The following is a 25,889-nucleotide window of genomic DNA, read 5'->3' as shown; positions in this document are numbered from 1 at the left end:
ATAGTTTTCACTTTGACTTTGGGGGGGGGGGGGGAGTGATGTTGTGTATCTGTAAAGCATGCACTCCCATGTTCCGCCACCAAGGGGCGCATCCCCTGAAGTCCCAAGGGATCCCAGCATTCCTTGGGAGCACTGTATATACCCCGACCCCGAAGGCCTGTTCCTCACTCTGGAGTGTCTTATTAAAGACTGAGGTCACTGTTACTTTAACCTCCCTGTGTGCAGCCTCATCTGTGTTAGGAACACAACAGATAAATGTACGTGACGACCTGGTTCTCAGCTATACAAATGAGGAACAACAACTAGCATTTGCAGTTCATTTAATGATTCCTCAGATATCACAGGTTCTTGTTTTGTGCTGTGATTGCACCTTGTCTTTTGGTTATTTGTTTTTATCAAGCAACATGATCAATTCTGGGGTGAACTTTGCTCGTTGGAGACATTGCTGGTCTGAGAAAGTCCCATTTTGATCCCTTATCTCTGCAGAGTAAGATGAACCTTTTTGGGGAGGCAGTGCAGTTGTCCTCAGTGTCCTTGTGGTTAGGATTCTTGCTGTTCATTGCTATCAGTGATCTCTTCTGGAAAGGGCATGTTTGTGGACAAAGGGTGAAGTCAGGATTGGGCTCAGCTGTAATGCCCCCCACAGTTGAATACCCTGCCAATACTTGTCCTTCAGGTACACATATGAAGATGGCCACTTGACAAAGTACTGGAGAGTTACCAACACCTGTAGACCCGTACCAGATGCTATCTTCAGAAAAGGAGAAAAAAACTGGAAAAGCGAGTAAATCTAAAAAAAATTGAAACAAAGGACAAAGACGTCATTATGATGAAAACTTGCAATGTATTTATTACTGTTCTTTGAAGAACCATGGGACCTGGGTGTAACTTGCAGTCAGATTTGCTGCAGTTCTAAAAATCCTTTATCTCAAACCCAGTCAGTTTACTGCTCTCCAGGTTGCAGTTCATTTAGTGCAGAGTTCAGATATTATAGGTCATTGCTTTGAGCTGTGATTGCATCTTACCTTTTTGCGTGTCTAATTAAAATGTTTATTCATTTTTTATCAGGCAACATGATCAAGTCTAAGGTGACCTTTGCTATTTAGAGTTAAAATGCGCTGACCCACGATGTCTTGCAATAATTCAATTAGGCTGGGTGCTCTGAACTTTGTACTGCTCTGAAGTACCTTCCTAACCGTTGGCTAGTTTCTCAAAAGTAATCTTGTAGTCAGCAGCTACTAAGGTATTTACAACAGTGAGATAAGGGCCCTGATGTGGAGTCAGCACTTGGATGTGTACTTAACATTGTTCCAGCTCAATAACACTCAACGCACAGGATTTCAGCAGTTCTTAGCAGCTCCATATGTGAGTCTGAGCACAACAATCAATATTGCACAGCAGGCAAGCCACTGTAGGATATCTGTTTCATATATAGGGAGGAGGGATAGTTTTTGTTCAGTCTGTGTACTGTGGTGTTGGTTTCCTTCAGTGCCATAGATTGGTATTATTATGGGGCGTTCCCTTCCATTGGTCTGGCTGTATGTACAACACCGAACTGAAAAACAATCCTAAATAAAGCTATGGCTAAGACCACTGCTTCAAGGTAACTGAATAAGTTAAATTCTTTTTAATTAAAACATTGGATTTTAGAATTCTTATGTGTTTCGGGATCACATGCTGCAATTTAGTTTGTTTTCCTGTGAAAAATTGCTTTTCATTCACTTCCACCCTGAACTACCTCTTCATCTCCTCACCATTACTCAGTACCAGGTACATTTTCCATGTGAATTTGGATGGTTAACGATTTAAAGCTGAATGTCAGAGGTTAACTGTCCTCAACATTAAGGTAGCATTCAACTAAGTGTGGAACCAAGGAACCCTAGCAAAACTGAGGTCAATGGGGGCCAAAGGCTGGAGTTATACCTGCCACACAGGAAGATGGTGTGGTTGTCAGAGGCTAATCAATGTAGCCCCAGTGTACACTGCAGGAGCTCCTCAGGGCAACATTCAGGGCCCAACCATCTTCAGCTGCTTCATCATAAGGGCATTGTTGATGATAATTCTACTGTGCAACAAAGTAGCTAATAAAGCATATGGAATCCTGCGCTTTATAAATAGAGGCATAGAGTACAAAAGCCAGGAAGTTATGCCATACATAATAAGAACATAAGAACATAAGAAATAGGAATAGGAATGGACCATTTGGCCCCTCGAGTCTACTCCACCATTCAATAAGATCGTGGCTGATCTGATCATGGTATTTGAACGTCAAAGCTGACATTGGAGCAGCAAGTTTTAATCATAAAGTTTATTGTATTTTAAAATAAAGAAGGAAAGAAGAGCATTTACAATATTTCTAAAATCCAGCATAGTGAATCAATATTAAACATGAATCTAATGTAAATGCAGCCTATTCTTGCAGTATATTCTCATATACACGAAGACATTGATTAGAAAAGTTCTTTTTTATCTGGTGTAAACAAAAAATCCAACCTTGTGGTTAACTGAAGGCTGAAAGTATATTCTATGTTACTTGGATATCCTAGATGATTCTATCCCACTGAAACTTAAGTAACTTGGCCGCCCAGTTAGTAAGGCATATATTACATGGAAGGGACAATGCTGAAAGCACAATGGTCCAAACAGAATTTGTGTCAATAGCTCTGAAGTAAATCTGGCATCCAGTCCATTTAAACCTTTTAAATCTAACAGTAAGCAAAGGGTTGGTAGCTTACTTGTATTGTGTTAAATGCTGTTGGAGTCAGGGGATGGTTATAAAATATTTACTGATTTCACTGAGGTAAGTTGGACAATTTTGTGCTTTAACCTCCACAAACACAATCCAGAAGAATGATATATTCAGTTGCAACTGATGGTAGAATTGAATAGTTTAGATTAATTTTAATGGGGAATGGATAAATTTAGTATGGTGGCCTTTCACTTGTGGTGCCTGGATTCAGTTGTAGCCCAGCCTGACAGGACTTTTCCTCTCTGGCTGTTCTATGGAAAATGGCTATAAACAGTTTCAACCTGGTTCTATTGGGCATGTCCCCAAATGACAAAACTGCTAATATTTGCTGCAACTTGGCACTAAACTGGCAACCTCACAGATGTAGGGCATGATAAACAAAATTGCACTGGCACAGTTGGAGATGCTTTTCTAAGATGGAGGATAGTGCATGTTATTGGGGCAGAGCAAAGGGATGTGAGAATGCTTGATGCGAGAGTCTCAACATAGAAACGTTCCCTTGCAGAGCATTTCTTGAGGTACACAAAAACAAAATACCTCACATATTTGATGAAAATTAATTTTGAGTCAACAATTGATGATGCTACCTTACCAGGACGAGAAGGGCATGTTCCCATCTACATATCCCAAAACCTGATAGAAAAGGGATGGTTCCAGCTCACTGGTGATAGATGGATCCAATAGAATTAAAAGCAAATGTGGCATACAACTTCTTTAATGATTTTAGTTGCTGATGATTTTCATGTTTTTTTGTAATTTTCTACTCTCTGCCAGGTGAATTTTGCTGTATTATGGTTGAATAGTAAATAGTAGTGCTCTGGTTTTTCCTCCAAATGGCCATTCTTTAAGGTTAAGTCCAGACTGTCAGAACTGGAAAGCTATTCATCATAGCTGCACACGATCGTATTCTACCCAATGTACACACATGCCATTGGGAGAGATGCAAGGGTATGAGATGTGTGGCCAGGATACTGGTTGTGTGTCAGGGCACAGATAGAATGGCAGGCACAGGGACTGCAGATAGAATGACCAGGGCACCATGAGTGTGACCAATGCACAGAGTGCGGGGCAGGATATCAGAAATGTGGCCAGTAACAAAAGATCTCACATATTTGATTTAAAATAATTTTGAGTCAACAATTGATGCTGATACCTTACCAGGACGAGAAGGGCATGTTCCCATCTACATATCCCAAACCCTGTTCAATAGTAGCCTGGTAGAGAAGGGATGGTTCCAGTTCACTGGTGATAGATGGATCCACTGTAACTAGTGGGGTGCCACAGGGATCAGTGCTGGGGCCTCAACTATTTACAATCTATATTAATGACTTGGATGACGGGACCGAGTGTAATGTAGCCAAATTTGCTGATGATACAATGATAGGTGGGAAAGCAAGCTGTGAGGCAGATGCAAAGAATCTGCAAAGGGCTATAGATAGGCTAAGTGAGTGGGCAAAAATTTGGTAGATGGAGTATAATGTGGGAAAATGTGAGGTTATCCACTTTGGTAGGAAAAATAAAAAAGCTAATTATTATTTAGTTGGGGAGAGATTACAAAATGCTGTGGTACAGAGGGATCTGGGAGTCCTTATACATGAAGCACAAAAAGTTAGCATGCAGGTACAGCAAGTAATTAGAAAGGCAAATCCAATGTTAGCCTTTATTGCAAGGGGGATGGAGTATAAAAGTAGGGAAGTCCTGCTACAACTGTACAGGGCATTGGTGAGACTACACCTGGAGTACTGCGTACAGTTTTGGTTTCCTTATTTAAGGAGGGATATACTTGCATTGGAGGCAGTTCAGAGAAGGTTCACGAGGTTGATTCCTGAGATGAATGAATTGTCTTATGAAGAAAGGTTGAGCAGGTTGGGCCTATACTGATTGGAGTTTAGAAGAGTGAGAGGTGATCTTATTGAACATATAAGATTCTGAGGGGGCTTGATAGGGTAGATGCAGAGAGGATGTTTCCCCTCATGAGGGCATCTAGAACTAGGGGCCATAGTTTCAGAATAAGGGGCCGCCATTTTCTCAGAGGGTCGTAAATCTTTGGAATTCTTTACCCCAGAGAGCAGTGGAGGCTGGATCATTGAATATTTAAGGTGTAGATAGATAGACTCCTGAACGATAAGGGAGTCAAGGGTTACGGGGAGCTTGCGGGGAAGTGGAGTTGAGGCCAAGATCAGATCAGCCATGATCTTGTTGAATGGCGGAGCAAGCTCGAGGGGCCAGATGGCCTACTCCTGCTCCTATTTCTTATGTTCTTATGAAATGAAGAGCATGGCTAGGGCACAGGGAGACTGGCTATGGCATGGGGTGAGTGGCCAGTGTTGGGAAAAGCAGTCAGGGCACCACTTTGAGGGAACACAGAAAATCAAACATAAGCTTCAGAGATTTTAGAAAGCAAGGCTGACAATTATGTTCTGATCATCACTGGGCACAAAGGTTCTTATTATGATTTCTAGCATCATTTGACTGAGTCATAGACCCATGAGTGCCAGTAATTGCCATAATGACCAGGGAAAATTATGTTGTTTGTTGCATTAAAGGTTTGTGCTACACTTTAGCATACAAGATTACAGTTAAAGAAACTACTCTCTTGATGGCAGAAGCAATGTCTATACCTTTTTTCCTGTATTTGTCCCCTCTTGTCCATTCTGCAATATAGTTCCAGGAACAATTGCAGCCCACCGATTTCTCGCTCAAACGGCCATTCTCCAAATATGAGAACTAACAGTGAGAATGGGCAGGATATTCAACTGTGGAGGGCATTGTGGTCAGGACCAATCTGGTTTCACCCAATGTCCAAGCATGCACTTTCAAGCAGGAGTTACTGGATCGCAGTGGGTGGGAAGCCAGGCTGATATTTCCCGGAGGAACACTCAGGGTTAAAGGAGACCGTTGATAACACTGAGGGGGAGAAATTCAGGAACGTCCCATCTGGGCGTTAACTTTTAAAAGTAGAAAAAATTAGCGGCAGGCGCTAATCTTTTTCTACTTTTAAAACATTTGGGGTCAGCGCTCCAGGAAGGAGATGGAGCACTAAATCAGGCGCTCCACTTCCTTTCTGGAGTGCAAGAGGCAGCAGGCAGGACGGAAGGTGTGCAGCGCTGCACACTGGGCTATGCAGCTCTGCCGAGGTGGAAGGCTCCTTCCCTCCCTTAAAGGGAAGGGCCATCGTTGCAGGATCTGCAAAAGAAAAAAAACTTACCTGGACCCCGACAGCAGCCTCGATCCGGCCCAATCAGCCCAATACACTGTAGCAGAGTGCCGGGCTGATCGACCGAGGGCAGGAACCAGCAACACAACCTGAAAGAGAGGATTTAACATTTTTCCCACTTACCTCAGCTACCTCGCCTTTGAGCATCGCCCCGAAGTGCCCGGCCTCCCAATGAACGCCTCCTGTAGCTCCCAATGAACCCAAGTTCGTGTCCATGGGACAATGCGCACGGCGGTGACGTCATGATCTCCGAGCAAAGGATATGGGAGCGCAACACCGTGCCACCATCGCAAACCTCCTGATATATATGATAGGCGTCAATGTTATTGCCGTGCCCAGTCGGTACCTGGTTAGTGACCCATTATTGCTGCCCCCCCACACCGAGGCAATAACGAGAAGCGCTAAGGAGGTCAATTTCTGGACCTGAGTGTTTTTATCCATCCACCTGTTCAAGGAGTTGTTACAACTTGGGAGTAACTGGAGATTATTTGAAATTGTGTACCTAGGGATTATAGCCTGTGCTGTTGTTATTAAAATCAAGTAAGTCCCCTCTGGGCTCTGCCTGCCCCAGTGGAGCTTTTCCTCCCTCCCTGCCATTAGAGTGCTGACTTGTTTGGTTGCTCTTTAATACTGCAGTAAATTTATAATCCACGTGTCACCTGAGATTTCCACCCCAGACTATTGTGTGACACAGTCTTGCCTATGTAGGATGATTGCTAAGAAGTTGCAATCAGTAATGTTGTACTGTAACACAACCTCTGGCTTATGTTCCCTCAACTGGTATCACAAATTTTCAATTTTTAAACCGATTAAGTTTGACTAATGAATGTGTTGGTTTGATGAGGTATCATTTGTTTTACCTTGCCCTACAAGTACCACCCATTCAATATCATTCTAGTAAGTTTTTTGACAATCTGTGGATCCTGATAGAGAACTGGCATTAAAAAACGCACAACTTTTCCATGCACAGAGTATAATATTTAAAGGCTGGTTTCTGTGTTCGCGGAGTTATTTGTTTTGTCAGCAACTACACAGCATGACTAGTTGCTTTTCTAGCCATCTCCCATCACCAAGTTTTTCCCCTCTCTCTTAAAGGCATGATTCATAAAAACATAGGAACAGAGTCGGCCATGCAACCTGTTATGTATGCAACCCTATGTAACCATCTTGGGACTCCAACAGATACGTCCTCTACTGCCACTGTTGGAGTCCCAAGGGATCCCAGCATCCCTTGGGAGCACTGTATATAAGCAGGCCTTTCCATGCTGTACCAGCACTCTGGAGTTAGAATAAAGAGACGAAGGTCACACTTACTCACGTCTACAGTACTCAATCACATTATTTTATTAAGGACATAACACAACCATTCTGTCATTCTGTACCTCAGCTCCATTTACCTACTGTTGCTCCATATCCTTTGATACCCATACCTGATGAAAAAATCTATTGAGCTCAGTCTTGAAAATGTCAATTGACTCAGCATCCACAGCCTTTTGGTGGAGAGTATTCCGGATTTCCCCTCCCCTTTGTGTGAAAAAGTGTTTCCCTATTACACTACTAAATGGCCAAGCTCTAATTTTAAGATTATGGCCCCTTGTTCTGGATTCCCCCACTAGAGGAATTAGTGCCCAAAGCTCTGCAATTAACTTTGCCACTTTTCCCAGATATTCCTTCTCCAGTACATAAATATCCTTTCAAAGGTAATGGGCCAGAATTTGCAGTGGGTATGATTGCGCACTCTGAGAGTACGCTCTCATACTGCCTTTAAAATGAACCACAAGGTCGGAATTTCCGCATACGCTTGTGGATGTGCTAAATCCTGAACTTGCGACCGATCAACATACGCGTTGACAGATCATCTGCACGGCCGAAGAAAAAACAATTGCTGGTGCAGAATTGGGCTATTTGCCCACCGACTGGCTAGCAATTGAATGCGATTGACGCAAACAGGCACAGGGGATACGTCAGGGATGTTTTAACCATTTTCATTTCAGAAATCAGATAATTTAATTGTATCAAATGAGTTTTTCCTTTTTTCTGCAAAGATTGGGGTTTTAATGATGTCGATAATTATTATCAGCAAAATTAAATTATTTATAACAAACCAAAGATGTAGTGAAGTTGCTGGAATGAAACTAATTAGGAATTAAATTCCAATCCTATAAAGTAATTATAATTAAATCTGACTACGGGATTCCAGTCTAAAATAATGTAAAATATAATACTGTTTACTGATTGGAGGACCAGGCCCACGTGATCCCAGATACGATTCCGCACAGGCTGGGATCTGTGGGCCATTACGTTGGCCTCCAGTACACAGCGCCAGAGAGCATGTTAATGATGGAGGGGCCCCCATCAGATAGGTCCCTATTCTTTTCACAGGTCTGCAGCCTATTCTAGAGCTACACTGCAGACTGCAAATTTTGGGCCTTTATGTCTAAAATTTCACAAAATAGGTATTTTATCACATTCGCACTGATAGTACAGGACGTCACCTGCTGCTGACACAGATCATAAAACCACGAACATGCAATTTTCTAATATGCGCTATTAGTGGATGACAATGCATACTTAGAAAATTACCCCATATATTGTAAATCATGTCTTCAGCTTTCATTATTGAAACAAAATGGTACAGTCTGACTCTACAGGTATTGGCAGCTCTCCTCTACTGCACCAAGTGGGCATTCTTTATGTGCAACTCTAAACAGTGAACATTGCAGATCACTATGGCCGTGGGGAGCTTCACAGTTGAACCCAATCCTTTCCTCACTCATTGTCCTCATTCCACACCCATTGTCCACACCCTTTTCCACAGGAGTTACTAGGCAACACTGAATGTTTTCCTGAATGTTGCAGTGAGGGGCAGGGGTATGGAGAATGTTACAGTGAGGGGCAGGGGTATGGAGAATGTTACAGTGAAAGGCAGGGGTATGGAGAATGTTACAGTGAAGGGCAGGAGTATGGAGAATGTCACATTGAGGGGCAGGGGTATGGAGAATGTTACAGTGAGGGGCAGGGGTATGGAGAATGTTACAGTGAAAGGCAGGGGTATGGAGAATGTTACAGTGAAAGGCAGGGGTATGGAGAATGTTACAGTGAAGGGCAGGAGTATGGAGAATGTCACATTGAGGGGCGGGGGTATGGAGAATGTTACAGTGAGGGGCAGGGGTATGGAGAATGTTACAGTGAAAGGCAGGGGTATGGAGAATGTTACAGTGAAAGGCAGGGGTATGGAGAATGTTACAGTGAAGGGCAGGAGTATGGAGAATGTCACATTGAGGGGCGGGGGTATGGAGAATGTTACAGTGAGGGGCAGGGGTATGGAGAATGTTACAGTGAAAGGCAGGGGTATGGAGAATATCATATTGAGGGGCAAGAATATGGAGAACGTTAGTGAGGGGCAAGTGTCTGGAAAATGTTAGTGAGGGGCAAGGATCTGGAAAAAGTTAACAGAGGGAATGAAGAGCATTACAGAGAGGGACAGGGGTATGGAGAATGTTAGTGAGGGGCAAGAGTCTGGAGAATGTTAATAAAGAGAATGAAGAACATTACAGAGAGGGACAGGGGGTACGGAGAATGTTAACAATGAGGGGCAGGGGTATGGAGAAGGTTAGAGTGAGAGACAAGGTGCTTGGAGAGCGTTATAGTGATGGGCATGGGGTATGGGGCACAATACATTGAAGTTGCAAGGTACATTAGACAGTATTGAACTAAGGAGTGCTTTGTGCATTAGAATACAAGTGGTGTGAGATAATAGTGTTACAGTGAGAAGTGTGTGCTTATCAGAATGTCAAAGAGGGTTACAATGAGAGGTGCAGATATATCAGGGAGGTGTGTGAGGTATTTTGGCCAGCCGATGAATGAGTTCAGTTAAAAATTTTGTGAAAAGTTATGAAGCTGTGAATCTACTTAATACCGCGCATGATCAAATGGCATCCTTAGTAGATTCAGAAGTAAAACATGTCACCGTAAAGCCGCATATGAGTGTTGTCAGCCATAGCTATGAAGAGACCAAGCACTAAAATATAGAGGGGGCACCACACAAGGCACTGCTTTGAAACCGTATTCATGCAACAAGTGAACCCAATGCACTATAGTTGTGAATGTTGCGTCTGTGAGTCAAAACAGTATTGCACTGGGACCCACGTGGTGCATTATTTGCGTAGTGACAGATCTGAGAAACTTCAACCCTCTCATTTTATAACCACTATTTCCTGTGTGGGTTTTGTTGGTTTTATTACACTTCTGTGCAGGTACCTAACAGACTCCAGCAATAGGGTCAGGCTCGAACTGTTGCTGAGGTTCTTTGCAGTTCGGTGATGCATGGTGTTCCACTGCAGGTTCTACATTGGTCAGTGGGTTGCTGTCTGGATACTAAAGCTGTTTGCTTATTTTTGGTGTATGTCAGTGAGATGTACAGCAGCTGAACAATCAATGTGGGATGTAAGGAACATGTGTGTTAATGTAGCAAAGTAATGTTTCTTTAATGGATTACATTTTTTGGTTGCTTTTCAGTTATTTGAAGAGATCAACATAACAATGGCCTCAAACATCAGCCATTTTCTGAGTAATGGAGTGCACAATAAAGAGGTTTTTATATTTCACTGAAGCCTTTTTACAAATCATCTGTGGTTTACCTGACAGTGCCTGACAGCTCTGGTTTGTAATTTCACAAGCTCCCGAGAACTGCTTCAATCACACTTCCATCGGGTCACGGGTTGTGTATTTACAAGGAAAGGGATGAGATTCATGTGAAACATCTAATATGAAACCATCTTTGGGAGCTCAGCGATAAAAGCACTGCTTGGTATTGAACTGCCTCATATAAACAAGTAGGCCTCAGGTTCCATTTCCAGCCTATGCTGAGTTAATGGATCTCAGCAGGGGCAGCAGTTGGTGTGCTACAATTGACTTTGGTGCCCTTGAGTTAAAGAGGGAGAAATCATCCATGAGGGCCAATTTTAACATAACCCTCCTGGCGGGATAGTGCCGAGATCAGATCAACCACTCGTTTTACACTCAGCCCCATTTTATTTCAGTGGAAACTAAAATTAAGCAGGGTGTAAAATGGGCGACCGATCTGATCCCATCAGCTTCCTGTTGGGCGGATTAGCATAAAATGACCCCTGTGGTTCCTGCTCCTGGTCACTATCCAGTGGCTGTTGCTGAAAAATGTGCATGTATGTCAGGTGAGGATAAGGTTGGAGTCAGCTGTGATGCCACCCACGGTAAAAATGCCTGCTGACACTTACTGTCCAGGCTTGCACATGAAGAATGGGCACTTGGGGAGGTATCAGAGGGCAGCCTGAGCATGTGGTGTATCCTAGCCTAAGTCAGTGTCTTCAGGAAGGGAGGGAAAAGAGAAGATCCTCCATACATCCTGGTTATATATGGCAGTAGATTGATGAAAATCACCCATGGAGTCAGGTGAGTTCATGTGAAAGGATTTCCTGCTGATTCTGACCGCCAAACTATTTTGGGAACAAGGTGCACAGCTACTCAAGCTGCTGAAGCAGCATGTGTGTCTCTTTAAAGACGCCTGGAGAGATTTGGCTGTTAAAGAGTGTTAATGCAGAAGCTATTTAATACCCTCAGTCTGGATTGGGTCAGGGCCCCTTCACTGCCCTTCTGATGCAGGCTATCAAACTGTCATGTAAACCACGGGCACCAAATGCTATCAAATCCAAATCAGAAATATTCCTACACTCTAATGAAGTTTGATTGTGATCAACTTGCAATGTAATTGATAGACACAAATTCAGAAAATAAATCTGAATCACACTTTGCAGTGGTGGCTTGATAATCAGACCTCATTTGAGGGTGACTGCTCGCAATGCCCAAGGAAAGTAATCCTTTCCCCAACCCATCTTAAACACACAACTCTGAAGCATACATGATTTTAATTGGAATATTTTGCCTAATTATTTCCACTACCACCTGAAGTAGGTGCCTTTCCCAACTCCTCTTAAAATACCCACTGGTTTATTGGGTAAATGCACAGCCAAGTGTGGCATTGAGCCGTAAAACCAGACAGGCCCCAGGTTTAATTCAAAGTTAGTTCATCTCAGCTGGGGCAACAGCTGGAGTGTTACAATTGGCCTCAGTGCCTCTGGGATGGGGCGGGAGGAGGACAATCCTATTGGAAAGTGCATGTATACTAATGTTCAGGCTCAACTACCATGTCTCCCAAGTTTGAGTAAGCTGCTGGCAGTGTCTAGGACGGCACATGGCAACATGGAAGTGACCAACATCCACAAAATAATCCCAGGAAGATTCAGGAAAAAGATGAGCAGAGATCAAAAGAGGAAAAACACCTGCTTTTGTAACATCTGTTTTCTGATTTCTGTGGCAGGAAGCTAAACTTTCTTCACCAGAATATTAAAGCTCATTCTGGTTGTATACAAGATGTTGGACTGTCTATATTGGACCAATTCAATACTGGGGCTTCAGTTAGTGATGGTCAGAGTAACAAGCCACCCTGTTGTATTAACCTGTTAATGATGATCTGCATGAGGCTCTGATTTTGATGACTGCACTATTAGATGATGGGCTCAGAGACTGGATAGTATAGCGAATTGTAACATAAGAACATAAGAATTAGGAATAGGAGTAGGCCATCTAGCCCCTCGAGAGATCATGGCTGATCTGGCCGTGGACTCAGCTCCACTTACCCGCCCATTCCCCATAACCCTTAATTCCCTTATTGGTTAAAAATCTATCTATCTGTGATTTGAATACATTCAATGAGCTAGTCTCAACTGCTTCCTTGGGCAGAGAATTCCACAGATTCACAACCCTCTGGGAGAAGAAATTCCTTCTCAACTCGGTTTTAAATTGGTTCCCCCATTTTGAGGTTGTGCCCCCTAGTTCTAGAATCCCCGATCAGTGGAAACAACCTCTCTGTCTCTATCTTGTCTATCCCTTTCATTATTTTAAATGCTTCTATAAGATCAACCCTCATCCTTCTGAACTCCAACGAGTAAAGACCCAGTCTACTCAATCTATCATCATAAGGTAACCCCCTCATTTCCGGAATCAGCCTAGTGAATCGTCTCTGTATCCCCTCCAAGGCTAGTATATCCTTCCTTAAGTAAGGTGACCAAAACTGCATGCAGTACTCCAGGTGCGGCCTCACCAATACGTTGTACAATGGCAGCAGGACCTCCCTGCTTTTGTACTCCATCCCTCTCGCAATGAAGGTCAACATTCCATTCGCCTTCCTGATTACCTGCTGCACCTGCAAACTAACTTTTTGGGATTCATGCACAAGGACCCCCAGGTCCCTCTGCACCGCAGCATGTTGTAATTTCTCCCCATTCAAATAATATTCCCTTTTACTGTTTTTTTTTCCAAGGAGGATGACCTCACATTTTCCGACATTGTATTCCATTTGCCAAACCTTAGCCCATTCACTTAACCTATCTAAATCTCTTTGCAGCCTCTCTGTGTCATCTACTCAACCCGCTTTCCCACTAATCTTTGTGTCATCTGCATATTTTGTTACACTACACTCTGTCCCCTCTTCCAGGTCATCTATGTATATTGTAAACAGTTGTGGTCCCAGCACCGATCCCTGTGGCTCACCACTAACCACCAATTTCCAACCCGAAAAGGACCCATTTTCCCGACTCTCTGCTTTCTGTTAGCCAGCCAATTCTCGATCGATGCTAATCCATTTCCTCTGACTCCGCGTACCTTTATCTTCTGCAGTAACCTTTTGTGTGGCACCTTATCGAATGCCTTTTGGAAATTTAAATACACCACATCCATCGGTACACCTCTATCCACCATGCTCTTTATATCCTCAAATAATTCCAGTAAATTAGTTAAACATGATTTCCCCTTCATGAATCCATGTTGTGTCTGCTTGATTGCACTATTCCTATCTAGATGTCCCGCTATTTCTTCCTTAATGATAGCTTCAAGCATTTTCCCCACTACAGATGTTAAATTAACTGGCCTATAGTTACCTGCCTTTTGTCTGCCCCCTTTTTTAAACAGAGGCGTTACATTAGCTGCTTTCCAATCCACTGGTACCTCCCCAGAGTCCAAAGAATTTTGGTAGATTATAACGAATGCATATGCTATAACTTCCGCCATCTCTTTTAATACCCTGGGATGCATTTCATCAGGACGAGAGGACTTGTCTACCTTGAGTCCCATTAGCCTGTCCAACACTACCTCCCTAGTGATAGTGATTGTCTCAAGGTCCTCCCTTCCTACATTTCCGTGACCAGCAATTTTTGGCATGGTTTTTGTGTCTTCCACTGTGAAGACCGAAGCAAATAATTGTTTAAGGTCTCAGCCATTTCCACATTTCCCATTACTAAATCCCCCTTTTCATCTTCTAAAGGACCAACATTTACTTTCGTCACTCTCTTCCGTTTTTATATATCGGTAAAAGCTTTTACTGTCTGTTTTTATGTTTTGCGCAAGTTTACTTTCGTAATCTATCTTTCCTTTCTTTATTGCTTTCTTAGTCATTCTTTGCTGTCATTTAAAATTTTCCCAATCTTCTAGTTTCCCACTAACTTTGGCCACCTTATACGCATTGGTTTTTAATTTGATACTCTCCTTTATTTCCTTGGTTATCCACGGCTATCCACGGTTATCTCACCGCCCTTCTTTTTCACTGGAATATATTTTTGTTGAGCACTATGAAAGAGCTCCTTAAACACTGGCCTTCCACCTCTGGGTTGTCTTGATGGGTCAATTTGATGAACCCTTATTATGTCATAGATTACAAAAGAAAATTTAATGGAAAACAAGATGAACTTACTCCTGAGCAAAATTTCTAAAAGTCAGCTTTGCACTAGTCCAAGGCATAAGCAGGGAAAGAATTCTTCCTGAAGGTGGAGTGATGCCTGACATGTAAAGCTGAAATGAGCCCCTTTGGCTCTGGAATACTCTGGAGTTGTTTCAGTGACTCAAAATGTGCAGTATAGTAGCCATATTAGAGAGTATACTCAGTATTGTGTACAATAATACTGCATGAGGTGCTATGGGAATTGCTTTCATATGAACCTAAAAGTTACAATTGCGATATTAGCAGATAGATGCTTAACATGTTATTGATATTCCTTTGCCTGCTACTTTAGTGGAGGCACTTACCTATTTAAAATAAATGGGTTTATGCCTGTGTTAAAATAGTGGACAGGTGAATGTCACATGAAGGCATTCAATGTTTGTCAACTAATATCCTCGACAGTCATTTCTAGGCTTTGTCTCTTATGTAATTGCCATGCTGACAAACAGCAGCCTCAAAATTGCATAAGGCCTTGGCTAGTACTCTATCTGAAACCAAGCTTACCTTACAGGGATGACTTATGTGAAAGGGGGAAGGGTTCCTTCAGCTCTACCTGACTGTTTTTCCAGAGGAATTTCCAGAACTTGGATCAACTCCTCAGAATCACTGCAAATGTCCATTGCAGGTTGGACCTCATTTCATCTGAAAAGTTGGACCCTCTTTACTGGCGACACTTGAAAAATTGTCCCAGGCTTACTACCAAATTTAAAACTTCCTGTGATGAGCAGGGCTTCCTGCTGGTGATTAGACATGTAGGGCCCAAGTTTCAACTGTTAGTTAGAACAGTGCACCTCCGAGAGAGGCGCCGAGTTTGTAGAATTAAAGGTGCGCCTAAAAAGTACCTCGGTATTCTGGACGGTCTGCAGGCCTCCATTCCACTTGGCTTGGCACAGCAGATCCAGCGGGGGGGCGGAGCTACAGCCCTGCGCCGAAAAGACTGCCGGAAGCTGCGCGCGTGCGCAGTGGAGTCTGCGCGCGCGCGCAGTAGTTCCCGGCCCTCCTAGCGCGTCCTGTCTCTGGGCAACCCTATCTCTGGCCGTCTAACTACTTGAAAATGTAATCAGACAGGCAGGTAGGGCTGCATGTGCTGCTGGAGGGCTCCCAATGCTCCCAAACGAATAGGTGCTGCAGTAGGTGAGGTAGGAACTTATGATTTATTGATTTATTGATTGATTTTTAATTTTTGATTTATTGATTTATTGATTGATTGATTGATTTATCATTTATTATTGATGATGGTCTTTTATTTTTAAAAGTGAAAGTGTTTAGTGCTCCCTCTTCCCTTCCCCGCGCCCCCCGCCCCCCCAATCTCTGGCTAGCTGCGCTGATTCCTTAACTCTACACAAGGTTTTTCTGAACGTACAAAAGTGGACACTTACTCCATTCTAAGTTAGTTTGGAGTAAATTTTCGCAGTCTAAACTTGCAAAACAGGCGTAAGTGGCTGGACACGCCCCCTTTTGGAAAAAAAACTGAACTAAAACTAAACTAAACTAACTCACTGAAACTGGAGCAAACTAAATGCGCAGAATTGCAATTTCTAGGTTACGCCAAAAAAAACTAGTTGCTCTAAAAAAATAGGAGCAAATCCAGTCGAAACTTGGGCCCGTAGTATTGGGTAAAGGAGGGGTGAGTGGCTGGTGAACAGAGTAAATGAAAGCTCAACATTGGAACATTGTTTGCAATTCATTCAGATTCTACAGGAGCTTTTCTGTTGCTTTGGAGATAAATTCTGATATTAAAAAATGAAAAGATTTCCACAACCAATCATACTGCATGGCAACATACCTACTGAATAAAGATAATATGCAGAGCTGCTGCACAGTGCAATGTTCAGCGATGTTACATAGTGCAAAAACAGATATTTTGCAAAATGAGCTCTTGCACACAGTACAATTTGATAAGATATGGCTGCCTTTGACCTGTTAATAAATTTGTCACCGCACTGCATGAATCTGCCAATAGCTCCATTCAAATGTACAAACATCACTGTCTTTCATAGATAAATGGATGGATTGATATATTCAGGTAACAATTCGAACCCCCACAGGATAATCTTCTAGACAGAAAAGAGCTTCCCAAAATACACTGAGGGAGGGGATGCCTACACATTATAGAAAATTAAGAAGCAAAAATTAAAAGAAATTAGAAAAAAATCCCCTATTGTATTTAAGTGGAATTTAACTTCAAAGGAAATGGAGTTCACATTTTAGGTCTTTTGACTTTTGGAACTTGGCTGAAAAAACACACCTTTGCCTGAGTGAGAATCTATTTCCAGTCTTGCTTATGTCTGACATGTTATGTTTTATTCTTAGGGTTACCTGTTGACGTACAATGGTGCTGCCCAGGAAGTCTATAGCAATGGCAGTGCCAACTCCTCCCCTTACATGAATGGTAACAGTAAAGAACACGAGACTCCGAACGCAAAGAAGATCCAAATGATTACATTCCAGAAAAGTTCAAGTGAACCCATGGTATGCCAGCATTCTGGGAAGAAAAATAATTTATGCTGCCCTTCCAAGATAAACTTTAATACAGAGTTATCCTCCTAAAGGGGAACAATCCCCTCTCTACAACTCTTACTGTGCTATCAGACTTCCTGTCCAACATTGTTATGAATGAACCAAACCTTCTGCAGCTCAGCATTGGCAAGACTAAAACCAATTTGTTCAGCCCCCACCAGATATTCGAGCCCCCAGGAAATTGCCATGGGGTTTGCGGAGGTGCTGTCACGGCAGCGCCGCTCCCCACAGGTAGCAGTCCCAGGTCACCTCGCAACCGCCGATGACATCATCGCCATCCGCGGCGATCCCTCAGTGCCACCACCAACCCCTTTCCACCCCGCTGGGGATATTGCCCCCCACCCCGTGAGGCTGGTGCGAGCAGATGTCAGCATCAGATTCGCTGATGGGGCAGACACTAAAGGGGAAGTTGCCAGTGCCCTGCACTACCATCTTTAAAGCTTCATCAACTCTCTGGTCGGCTCCCTCGAGTGGGCTGGGCTGCTATCGTGCAGCCTGGCATTCTGTTTTGGGTGCCTGGCTGCAGGCCCAGTATCACGCTGCCCTGGTGGTCCATCAGAGGTCTTGCAGAGTGCGCGGCAGCCGTCCCCTTTAAGCAAAGGGGATGGGTATATGCGAAGTATAGCGCCGCTGGTCCCACCCTAGCAAGAAGTGGAGCACGCAGGATTGCGCTCCACTTCCTTTGAGGGGCAGTAAGACCAATTCAGCAGAAGGGGCGGGATATCTCTTTCTAACCGGGACGCAGGACAATTTCACCCCCATAGAATTATAGAATCATAGAACGGTTACAGCACAGAAGGAAGCCATTCGGCCCATCAAACCTGTGCCTGCTCTCTGCAAGAGCACTTCAGCTACAGCCACTCCCTTTCATTTTCCCTGTAGCCCTGCAAATGTTTTTCCTTCAGGTAGTTATCTAATCGCTTTTTGAAAGCCACAATTGAATCTGCCTCCACCACCTTTTCAGGCAGTGAATTCCAGATCCGAACCACTCGCTGCGTAAAAAAGTTTTTCCTCATGTCGCCATTGGTTCTTCTGCCAATCACCTTAAATCTGTGTCCTCTGGTTCTTAAACGACTTCATTTTACTACATTTCTCCCACCTTTAAAGTTGTACTTAAAAGATATCTCTCTGACAGTGCTTTCAGCCCTCCCCTAATCCCTTCTTACTCCTGTTCAGTTATGAACCCCAAATTATGAAGTGCCTTGGGATGTTTTGCTCTGTTAAAAACCGTATGTAAATGCAATTATTATTCTTGTTGTTGTTAAGACACTGACTCTCCCAAGTGGCCTTGCTTCATTTGAAAGCCCAGACAGTAATAAACAGGCTATTGACCATAGGTGGGGAGAATATCACAGACAAGCCTGATCCTGACCTTGGTCACACAGCTACCTGCAGGAGTCATTGGTCAGCGATCAACATTGTAAACCCTGCATAATTCTCCCCCCTCCCCCCCTTGATAAACAAGGGACACTGAGGTCCTACTGCTACTCTGGCTGAGATTGGGTCGAGCAGCAAAGAGCAAGAATCAAACCTGGGAACATTCTGATTGTGTGCTTCATGTGTGACTGCTTTAACTCACTGGGCCATGAGGGGAGCATGCCGAACTCGTAATGGAATGAAATTGAAACTGGAATGCACATGACTATTGTTGGAGACTTGGTTCAGCTAGCTAAAAGGAAGAGCTGCCAATTACACACAACCTCCCTGGCTCTTTGCTTCGGCTGCACATTCAGACTGTCCTGATCAAAGCTTTCACCTTTTTCATTTTAATTCAAGGTTTTAGAGAGTGTTCCAGCAATACCTTTTGGAACTTTCATTGGTTATAAAATATCAGCCTTGAGGCAAACATTCCCCATTGAACCGGATTAATAAAACACCAGTGATGACTTTGTAATAGGATTTTGCTGTCACTGAGTAACTTTTATGATGGTCACCGATTAAGTTACAATAAAGACACTTTGATTTTCTACAGTTTCCGGATTGCTGGAGAGTGCTGGCTATGACTCATGAGAATCTGGGTCTACAATTCCACTATTGGGATCGGGGACCCAGGTGTAGCAATTTAAATGTAGGGAGTTGATGCACAGATATCACTGGCTGGGGTCAAAATTACAGAAGCAGCAAAAGTAAAAGCCCTTTAACAGTAGGACCTCCCAGTACCCAAGAACCATAACAAACTCACCTTAAAACTGTGCTGAATGCAACCCTGAAACATGCTACACTGTATTTAAAATAAGTGCCGTGCGTGGTACAATAGCTATTAAACATTTGTGTGAAGCCTGATTGCTCAATGAGTAAATGAGCCACCTGCCTCAGTATTGAGCCACAAAATTTACGAGTCCCAGGTTCAGTCGTTACTCTGCGTTGAGTTAGCAAATCTCAGGCAGGCATTGATAGGGAAATGACAACTAACTCAATATCCTTGCTAGGGCGAAGAAATGATTGCTTCATAGTGACCTCTACTGGAAGTGAGAGAATGTAAATTTGGGGCAAGGAAAGGAACGGGCTCAGCTGCGATGGTCTCCATACTAGAAAAGCCTGCTACTTACTGTCCAGGCAACACAATGATCACTATAGCAAGACACCATGGAATCGTATCCCAACATTAATTACTCCTCCAGGAAAGGATGGATAAGAGGAAGACTTTTAGGAATTGTTGTCCCCTGAAACTTCACAGATGTGAATTAATGGAAAAAACAAAGAAATGTATAATTTTCTGCCTTGAAGGTGGTGATTCAGAGGACACCTCAATGAGGCATAAAAAAAAGTGAACAGTAAAAGAAAAGTAAACACAGAATACCATTTCAAGTTCAATTGTGACAGAATGAATGCCAGTTTTTTTCATCCGTCATCATTATCATCATAGGCAGCCCTTCGGAACAGAGGAAGACTTGCTTCCACTCTTAAAATGAGTCCTTAGGTGGCTGAACAGTCCAATATGAGAACCACAGTCCCTGTCACAGGTGGGACGGATCGTCGTTGAGGGAAAGGGTGGGTGGGACAGGTTTGCCGCACGCTCTTTCTGCTGCCTGCGCTTGATTTCTGCATGCTCTCGACGATGAGACTCGAGGTGCTCAGCGCCCTCCCGGAAGAGTGTTCAACACATGGAATGGATATCTGGCTGTGGTAATGGAGAAAAAAATCTCAACGAATTGAAGGACTTATTTGGATGCTGTGAATGAAGGGACAGTAGGGTCTTTCTGGGTGGATGAGCTATGTAGGCTAAATGGCCTTACTTGTATGAAGGCTGTAAATGAAGCTTTTGACAAGCAGCAGATCTTCAATCAGTAATACTGTGACCAAAAACAGCCAGCTTGGTTACCCCATCCAGTTATGGTCTCAGTTGAATCAAATGATCTACTCAGGTAGTGACCGGTTGCTGGTAATCTGCTCCCAAGGGCTTTCTTAGAAGAATAGCAAAGACTTCTACAGTTCACTTGTGATCCAGTCCTGATTTTACCATGCTGGCCTATACATCCCTTTATGTACACATACACACACACACACACACACACACACACAGTCCTTAATGTGGTACAAGAATATTACTTGCACTCTACATTTTGATGCCAGTTTGATGATTCATGCACATACCATTTGGAGAGATATTTAATTTCAATTTTTGTAATCCACAGGGAATTACACTGAAATTGAATGACAAGGGACGCTGTGTCATTGGAAGGATCCTGCATGGAGGAATGATTCACAGGCAAGGTGTGAAACCCTCACAGATGCTGCCATTTCCTCCTCTAACATACTGTTTACCTGTTTGAGACTTAAATATTTCATTTTCTTTTCTCCTCTTGCTGCGGTACAGTTCCATGAGCACAGAGGTCCCCTCCAGGACCTCACCTAAGTGGTCCAGCATGATGGGTGGACTGTGACGGGGGGCGGGAGGGGGGGGTGGGGGGCAGGCTAATCCACTGCCATGTCTGATCCTGTCCTCACCTGAAATTCACATACCAGGTCAGAAGCAGAAACCCAGGTTGATTTCATTTCCCTAAGCCAGGGAAAGCTGAAGCAAATTGTTGCACCCCACAGTTATACCCAGCTGAGATTAGCCTTGAAGGATTAATGACTCGGCATTGAATTTAACAATGCTGGGGTGTTTGGAGCTCAGTTCCTTACTGAGTATGCTTACTGATTCATTCTACTAGTGCAAGTACATCCGGAATGAACTGCCTGAAAGGGTGGTGGAAGCAGATTAAGGGAAAGGGATAAATATTTGAGAAGGAAACATTTGCAAGGCTATGGGGCAATAGCAGAGGAGTGGGGCTAATTGCATAGTTCTTTCAAAGGGTTGGCACAGTCATGATGGGCTGAATGGCCTTCTTCTTTGCTATGATTTAAATTCTCATTGTTGGCAGAGAGGTGATTAGGGAAAGGGCAAGCTAGGACAAGTTGGAGAAAGTTGATACCGTGATGTGCAGTACTGTGATTGTTAGACTATTGTGAGGGAGGAGAATTGAATGTTACAGGATGCAAAGTTATTGGGCCCAAGTTTCCACAAGAAAAAAAACGGGCGCCCCTCCGAGCTGGGCGCCCGTTTTTCGCGCCTAAAACAGCGCCTAAAAAAATCCTCGGTATTCTCCACCTACTTACAGGTCCTCTGGCCGTAGGCGCAGCCAGCACGAGCTGTGGGGGGGGGGGGGGTTGAGCCAGGTCCCGGCGCTGAAAACAGTGCCGGGACCTCTGCACATGCGCGCTACAGTCGGCACGCAAGTGCAGTAGCTCCAGGCGCCGAACTGTGTGGGAGGGGCCCGAAGCACACAGCCCCTAGCCCTGGCCCAATGGCCTCACTGGGGCTGCGTGAATGAGGCTCCTCCCACGGCCAGCTCCTGCTCCCTCCCACGGCCAGACCCGACACTCGCTCCCCCCACCCACCCCCCGCCGACCAGACCCGACCCGACACCCGCGCCCCCCACCCCCCCGCCGACCAGACGCGACCCGACACCCGCTCCCCCCCCCCGCCGACCAGACACCCGCTCCCACGCCCCCCCGCCGACCAGACCCGACCCGACACCCGCGCCCCCCACCCGACCCGACACCCGCTCCCCCCCCCCCGACTGACCCGACCCGCACTCCTGTTCCCCGACCCCCCCCCCGCTCTCTCTCTCTCTCTCCCTCCCTCCCCCTCTCTCTCCCCCCTCTCTCTCCTCTCTCCCCCCCTCCTCTCTCTCCCCCCCTCCTCTCTCTCCCCCCCGCTCCTCTCTCTCTCTTCCCCCCTCTCTCTCTCCCCCCCCTCTCTCTCTCCCCCCCCTCTCTCTCCCCCCCTCTCTCTCCCCCCCTCTCTCTCTCTCCCCCCCTCTCTCTCTCTCCCCCCCTCTCTCTCTCCCCTCCCTCCTCTCTCTCTCCCCCCCCTCCTCTCTCTCTCCCCCCTCCTCTCTCTCTCCCTCCCCTCCTCTCTCTCTCTCCCCCCCTCCTCTCTCTCTCTCTCTCTCTCCCCCCCTCCTCTCTCTCTCTCTCTCCCCCCCTCTCTCTCCCTCTCTCCCCCCTCCTCTCTCTCCCTCTCCCCCCCCTCCTCTCTCTCCCTCTCCCCTCCTCCCCTCCTCTCTCTCCCCCCCTCCTCTCTCTCCCCCCCTCCTCTCTCTCCCCCCCTCCTCTCTCTCCCTCTCCCCCCCTCCTCTCTCTCCCTCTCCCCCCTCCTCTCTCTCCCTCTCCCCCCCCTCCTCTCTCTCCCTCTCTCTCCCCCCCTCCTCTCTCTCCCCCCCCTCTCTCCCTCCCCCCTCTCTCCCCCCTCCCTCTCTCCCCCCCCCTCTCTACCCCCCCTCTCTCCCCCCCTCCTCTCTCTCTCCCCCCCTCCTCTCTCTCTCTCTCTCCACCCCCCTCTCTCTCTCTCCCCCCCTCCTCTCTCTCCCTCTCTCCCCCCCTCCTCTCTCTCCCTCCCCCCCTCCTCTCTCTCCCTCTCCCCCCCCCTCCTCTCTCTCCCTCTCCCCCCCCTCCTCTCTCTCCCTCTCCCCCCCCTCCTCTCTCTCCCTCTCTCTCCCCCCCTCCTCTCTCTCCCCCCCCCTCTCTCTCCCCCCCCCCTCTCTCTCCCCCCCATCCTCTCTCTCCCTCCCTCTCTCTCTCTATCTCCCCCTCCCGCTCAGCGGCACGAACGGCTGCAGAATTCTCCCTGGCTGAAGCACTTTCACACAGGTAGGAAGATGGTTTATTTAATCTTTTCTTGGCTTATAAATGTTTATTCAGGTTGGATTTATTTGTATAATATTTGTAGAAGTATAAATAAGGATTTATTGTCGAATTTAATGAGTTCCCTTCCCCCCCCCACCTCGTTCTGGACGCCTAATTTGTAACCTGCGCCTGATTTTTTAATGTGTAGAACAGGTTTTTTCAGTTCTACAAAAATCTTCACTGGCTCCATTCTACTTTAGTTTGGAGTACATTTTCACTGTGGAAACTTTCAAATCAGGCGTCAGTGGCTGGACGCGCCCCCTTTTGAAGAAAAAATTCTGTTCTAAACTAGAACTGTTTTACCTCACTAGAACTGCAGAAAAATAAATGTGGAGAATTGCGATTTCTAAAATAGTCCGTTCTCCACCAGTTGCTCCTAAAAATCAGGCGCGAATCATGTGGAAACTTGGGCCCATAGTCCCAGATTACAGCAACCATTTAATGAACCTGTGCCTTTTCCAACGTTTTTGTGTATTGAATAAATCAATAAATGCTGCAATAGGTTTTTGGGTGGCAAAGTGGGTTAGAATACTCTTTATTGCCTTGCGACCTGTTTTAAATACAGCCCAGAAAAATGGGTGGGTGTCTGCTCTCTCAGACCTTTGCTTTGTAGCCAATAACAGGCAAGTGCAGACCCACTGCCTCACTGAAGGCTGGAATCACTCTTCAGCCATCATGCTGAGAGAAGAATGCCTTGCTGACAGATGAATTCAGCCCTGTCAGGTCTATTGCTGGGTGTAGCTCTGCATCTTTGGAAGTGACAGGAAAGTGCAGACCTCCTGCCTCACTGAAGCCTGGTTTCAGCACTGCATCTATCATAGTGACAGGAAGGTGCAGACTCCATTGACTTATTAATGGCTGTATTCAGACCTGCATCTTTTGAAGTGACATGGGGTGTGGTCCTCCTGCCTCACTGAAAGCTGCAATTCGTCTTGTGTCTTCTGCAATGACAGGAGAGTGCAGGCCCCTACTTCACTGGGTCACTTAGTCCCCAAGTATGTTTGCATTGCCCAGTGATGTTGAAAACGTGTTGTTTTCTTGAATCAACAGGCACACTCCATGTTGGTGATGAAATTCTAGAAATAAATGGTAAGAGTGCAGCAAATCAAACAGTGGAGCAGCTGCAGTTGGTGCTGGTAAGTACTGAGCTCTACAGAGTCCAGTCCGATTCGAGACAAACCCTCAATCATCAGCAACACTTTTACACAACATTAAAGTAATGTAGTATTCAGACTGATGGGATGAAAGTCTCCTCTCTCAACCAAAGACCTAGTGGCTGTGGATCCATAGTATACATCCCTACATTCATTTTTTCGCAGCTGCCACTAGATAGTGAACAGGGGGCCAAGCTTTGATGACTATTCTTCTCCCTCAGCCTGCACTAATTCAGCAGTCTTCCACAAAGACCAGCCAATCAGGGTGCCTAGTTTGTCAATGGAAATGTGACATCCTTGCAATAAGGAATGCTGCCTGAGGCTAAGGCACATTATTGGAGCAAAACAAAATAAACTTGATTCTGATATCAGAGTTCTCAATCGAATGGACATACACACTGAAGGATTGGATGGAGATAGACGCATAGAGAAATTGGTAATAGAGGGTAGACACACTGAGCAACCCTGATGTATATGAATACATGTAAATCATAGACAACAATGTGTTATTCAAGTCTGATGTAATTGAGTAGCAGTTTATGATGAATGGACTTCATATTTACTATACACTATACACATATCCGTGGCATAACTAAAACCGTCCATTTACACCTCCATAACATTGCCCATCTCCACTCCTGCCTCAGCTCGTTTTGCTGCTGAAATCCTTATCTTTGCCTTTGTTACCTCGAGGCTCAACTATTCCAACGCACTCCTGGCTGGCCTCCCACCTTCTTCCCTAAGTAAACTTGAGGTGATCCAAAACTCGGCTGCCCGTGTCCTGATTTGCACCAAGTTCCACTAACCCATCACCCTGTGCTCGCCGACCTATATTGACTCCCAATTAAGCAACACCTCAATTTCAAAATTCTCACTTTATTTACAAATCCCTCCATGACCTCACTCCTCCCTATCTCTGTAATCTCCTTCTGCCTCACAACCCGCCGAGATGTCTGCACTCCTCAAACTCTGTCCTCTTGAGCATCCCTGATTATAATCACTCAACCATCAGTGGCCGTGCCTTCAGCTGCCTCGACCCCAAGCTCTGTAACTCCCTCCCTAAACCCCTCTGCCTCTCCACCTCTCTTTCCTCCTTTAAGAAGCTCCTTAAAACCTACCTCTTTGACCAAGCTTTTGGTCATCTGCTGTAATTTCTTCTTATGTTGGCTCGGTGTCAAATTTATTTGTTTTGTATTAAAACACTCCTGTGACGTTTTACTACGTTAAAGGCGCTTTTCAAATACAAGTTGTTGGTTTTTATCAGAC

General features: G+C 45.0%; 1 protein-coding gene across 3 annotated transcripts in view; it reads left to right on the top strand.

The window, feature by feature from the left end:
* mpp1 (MAGUK p55 scaffold protein 1) overlaps positions 1-25,889 on the top strand; it is a 78,735-nt gene that overhangs the window by 21,635 nt on the left and 31,211 nt on the right. For 2 of the 3 annotated variants that reach the window (XM_070882985.1, XM_070882987.1), the window contains exons 2-4: positions 17,089-17,247; positions 20,931-21,009; positions 24,520-24,605. In XM_070882985.1, coding sequence (XP_070739086.1) covers positions 17,089-17,247; positions 20,931-21,009; positions 24,520-24,605 — 324 coding nt within the window. Of the gene's footprint in view, positions 1-10,488; positions 10,560-17,088; positions 17,248-20,930; positions 21,010-24,519; positions 24,606-25,889 lie in introns of those variants that run through there. The other variant, XM_070882986.1, reaches the window with a different exon arrangement.

Source organism: Pristiophorus japonicus, chromosome 6, assembly GCF_044704955.1.
Source record: "Pristiophorus japonicus isolate sPriJap1 chromosome 6, sPriJap1.hap1, whole genome shotgun sequence".
NCBI classification, from domain to species: Eukaryota; Metazoa; Chordata; class Chondrichthyes; family Pristiophoridae; genus Pristiophorus; species Pristiophorus japonicus.
The sequence above is the reverse complement of the archived record's forward strand: the minus strand, read 5'-3'. Positions and strand labels throughout refer to the sequence as shown.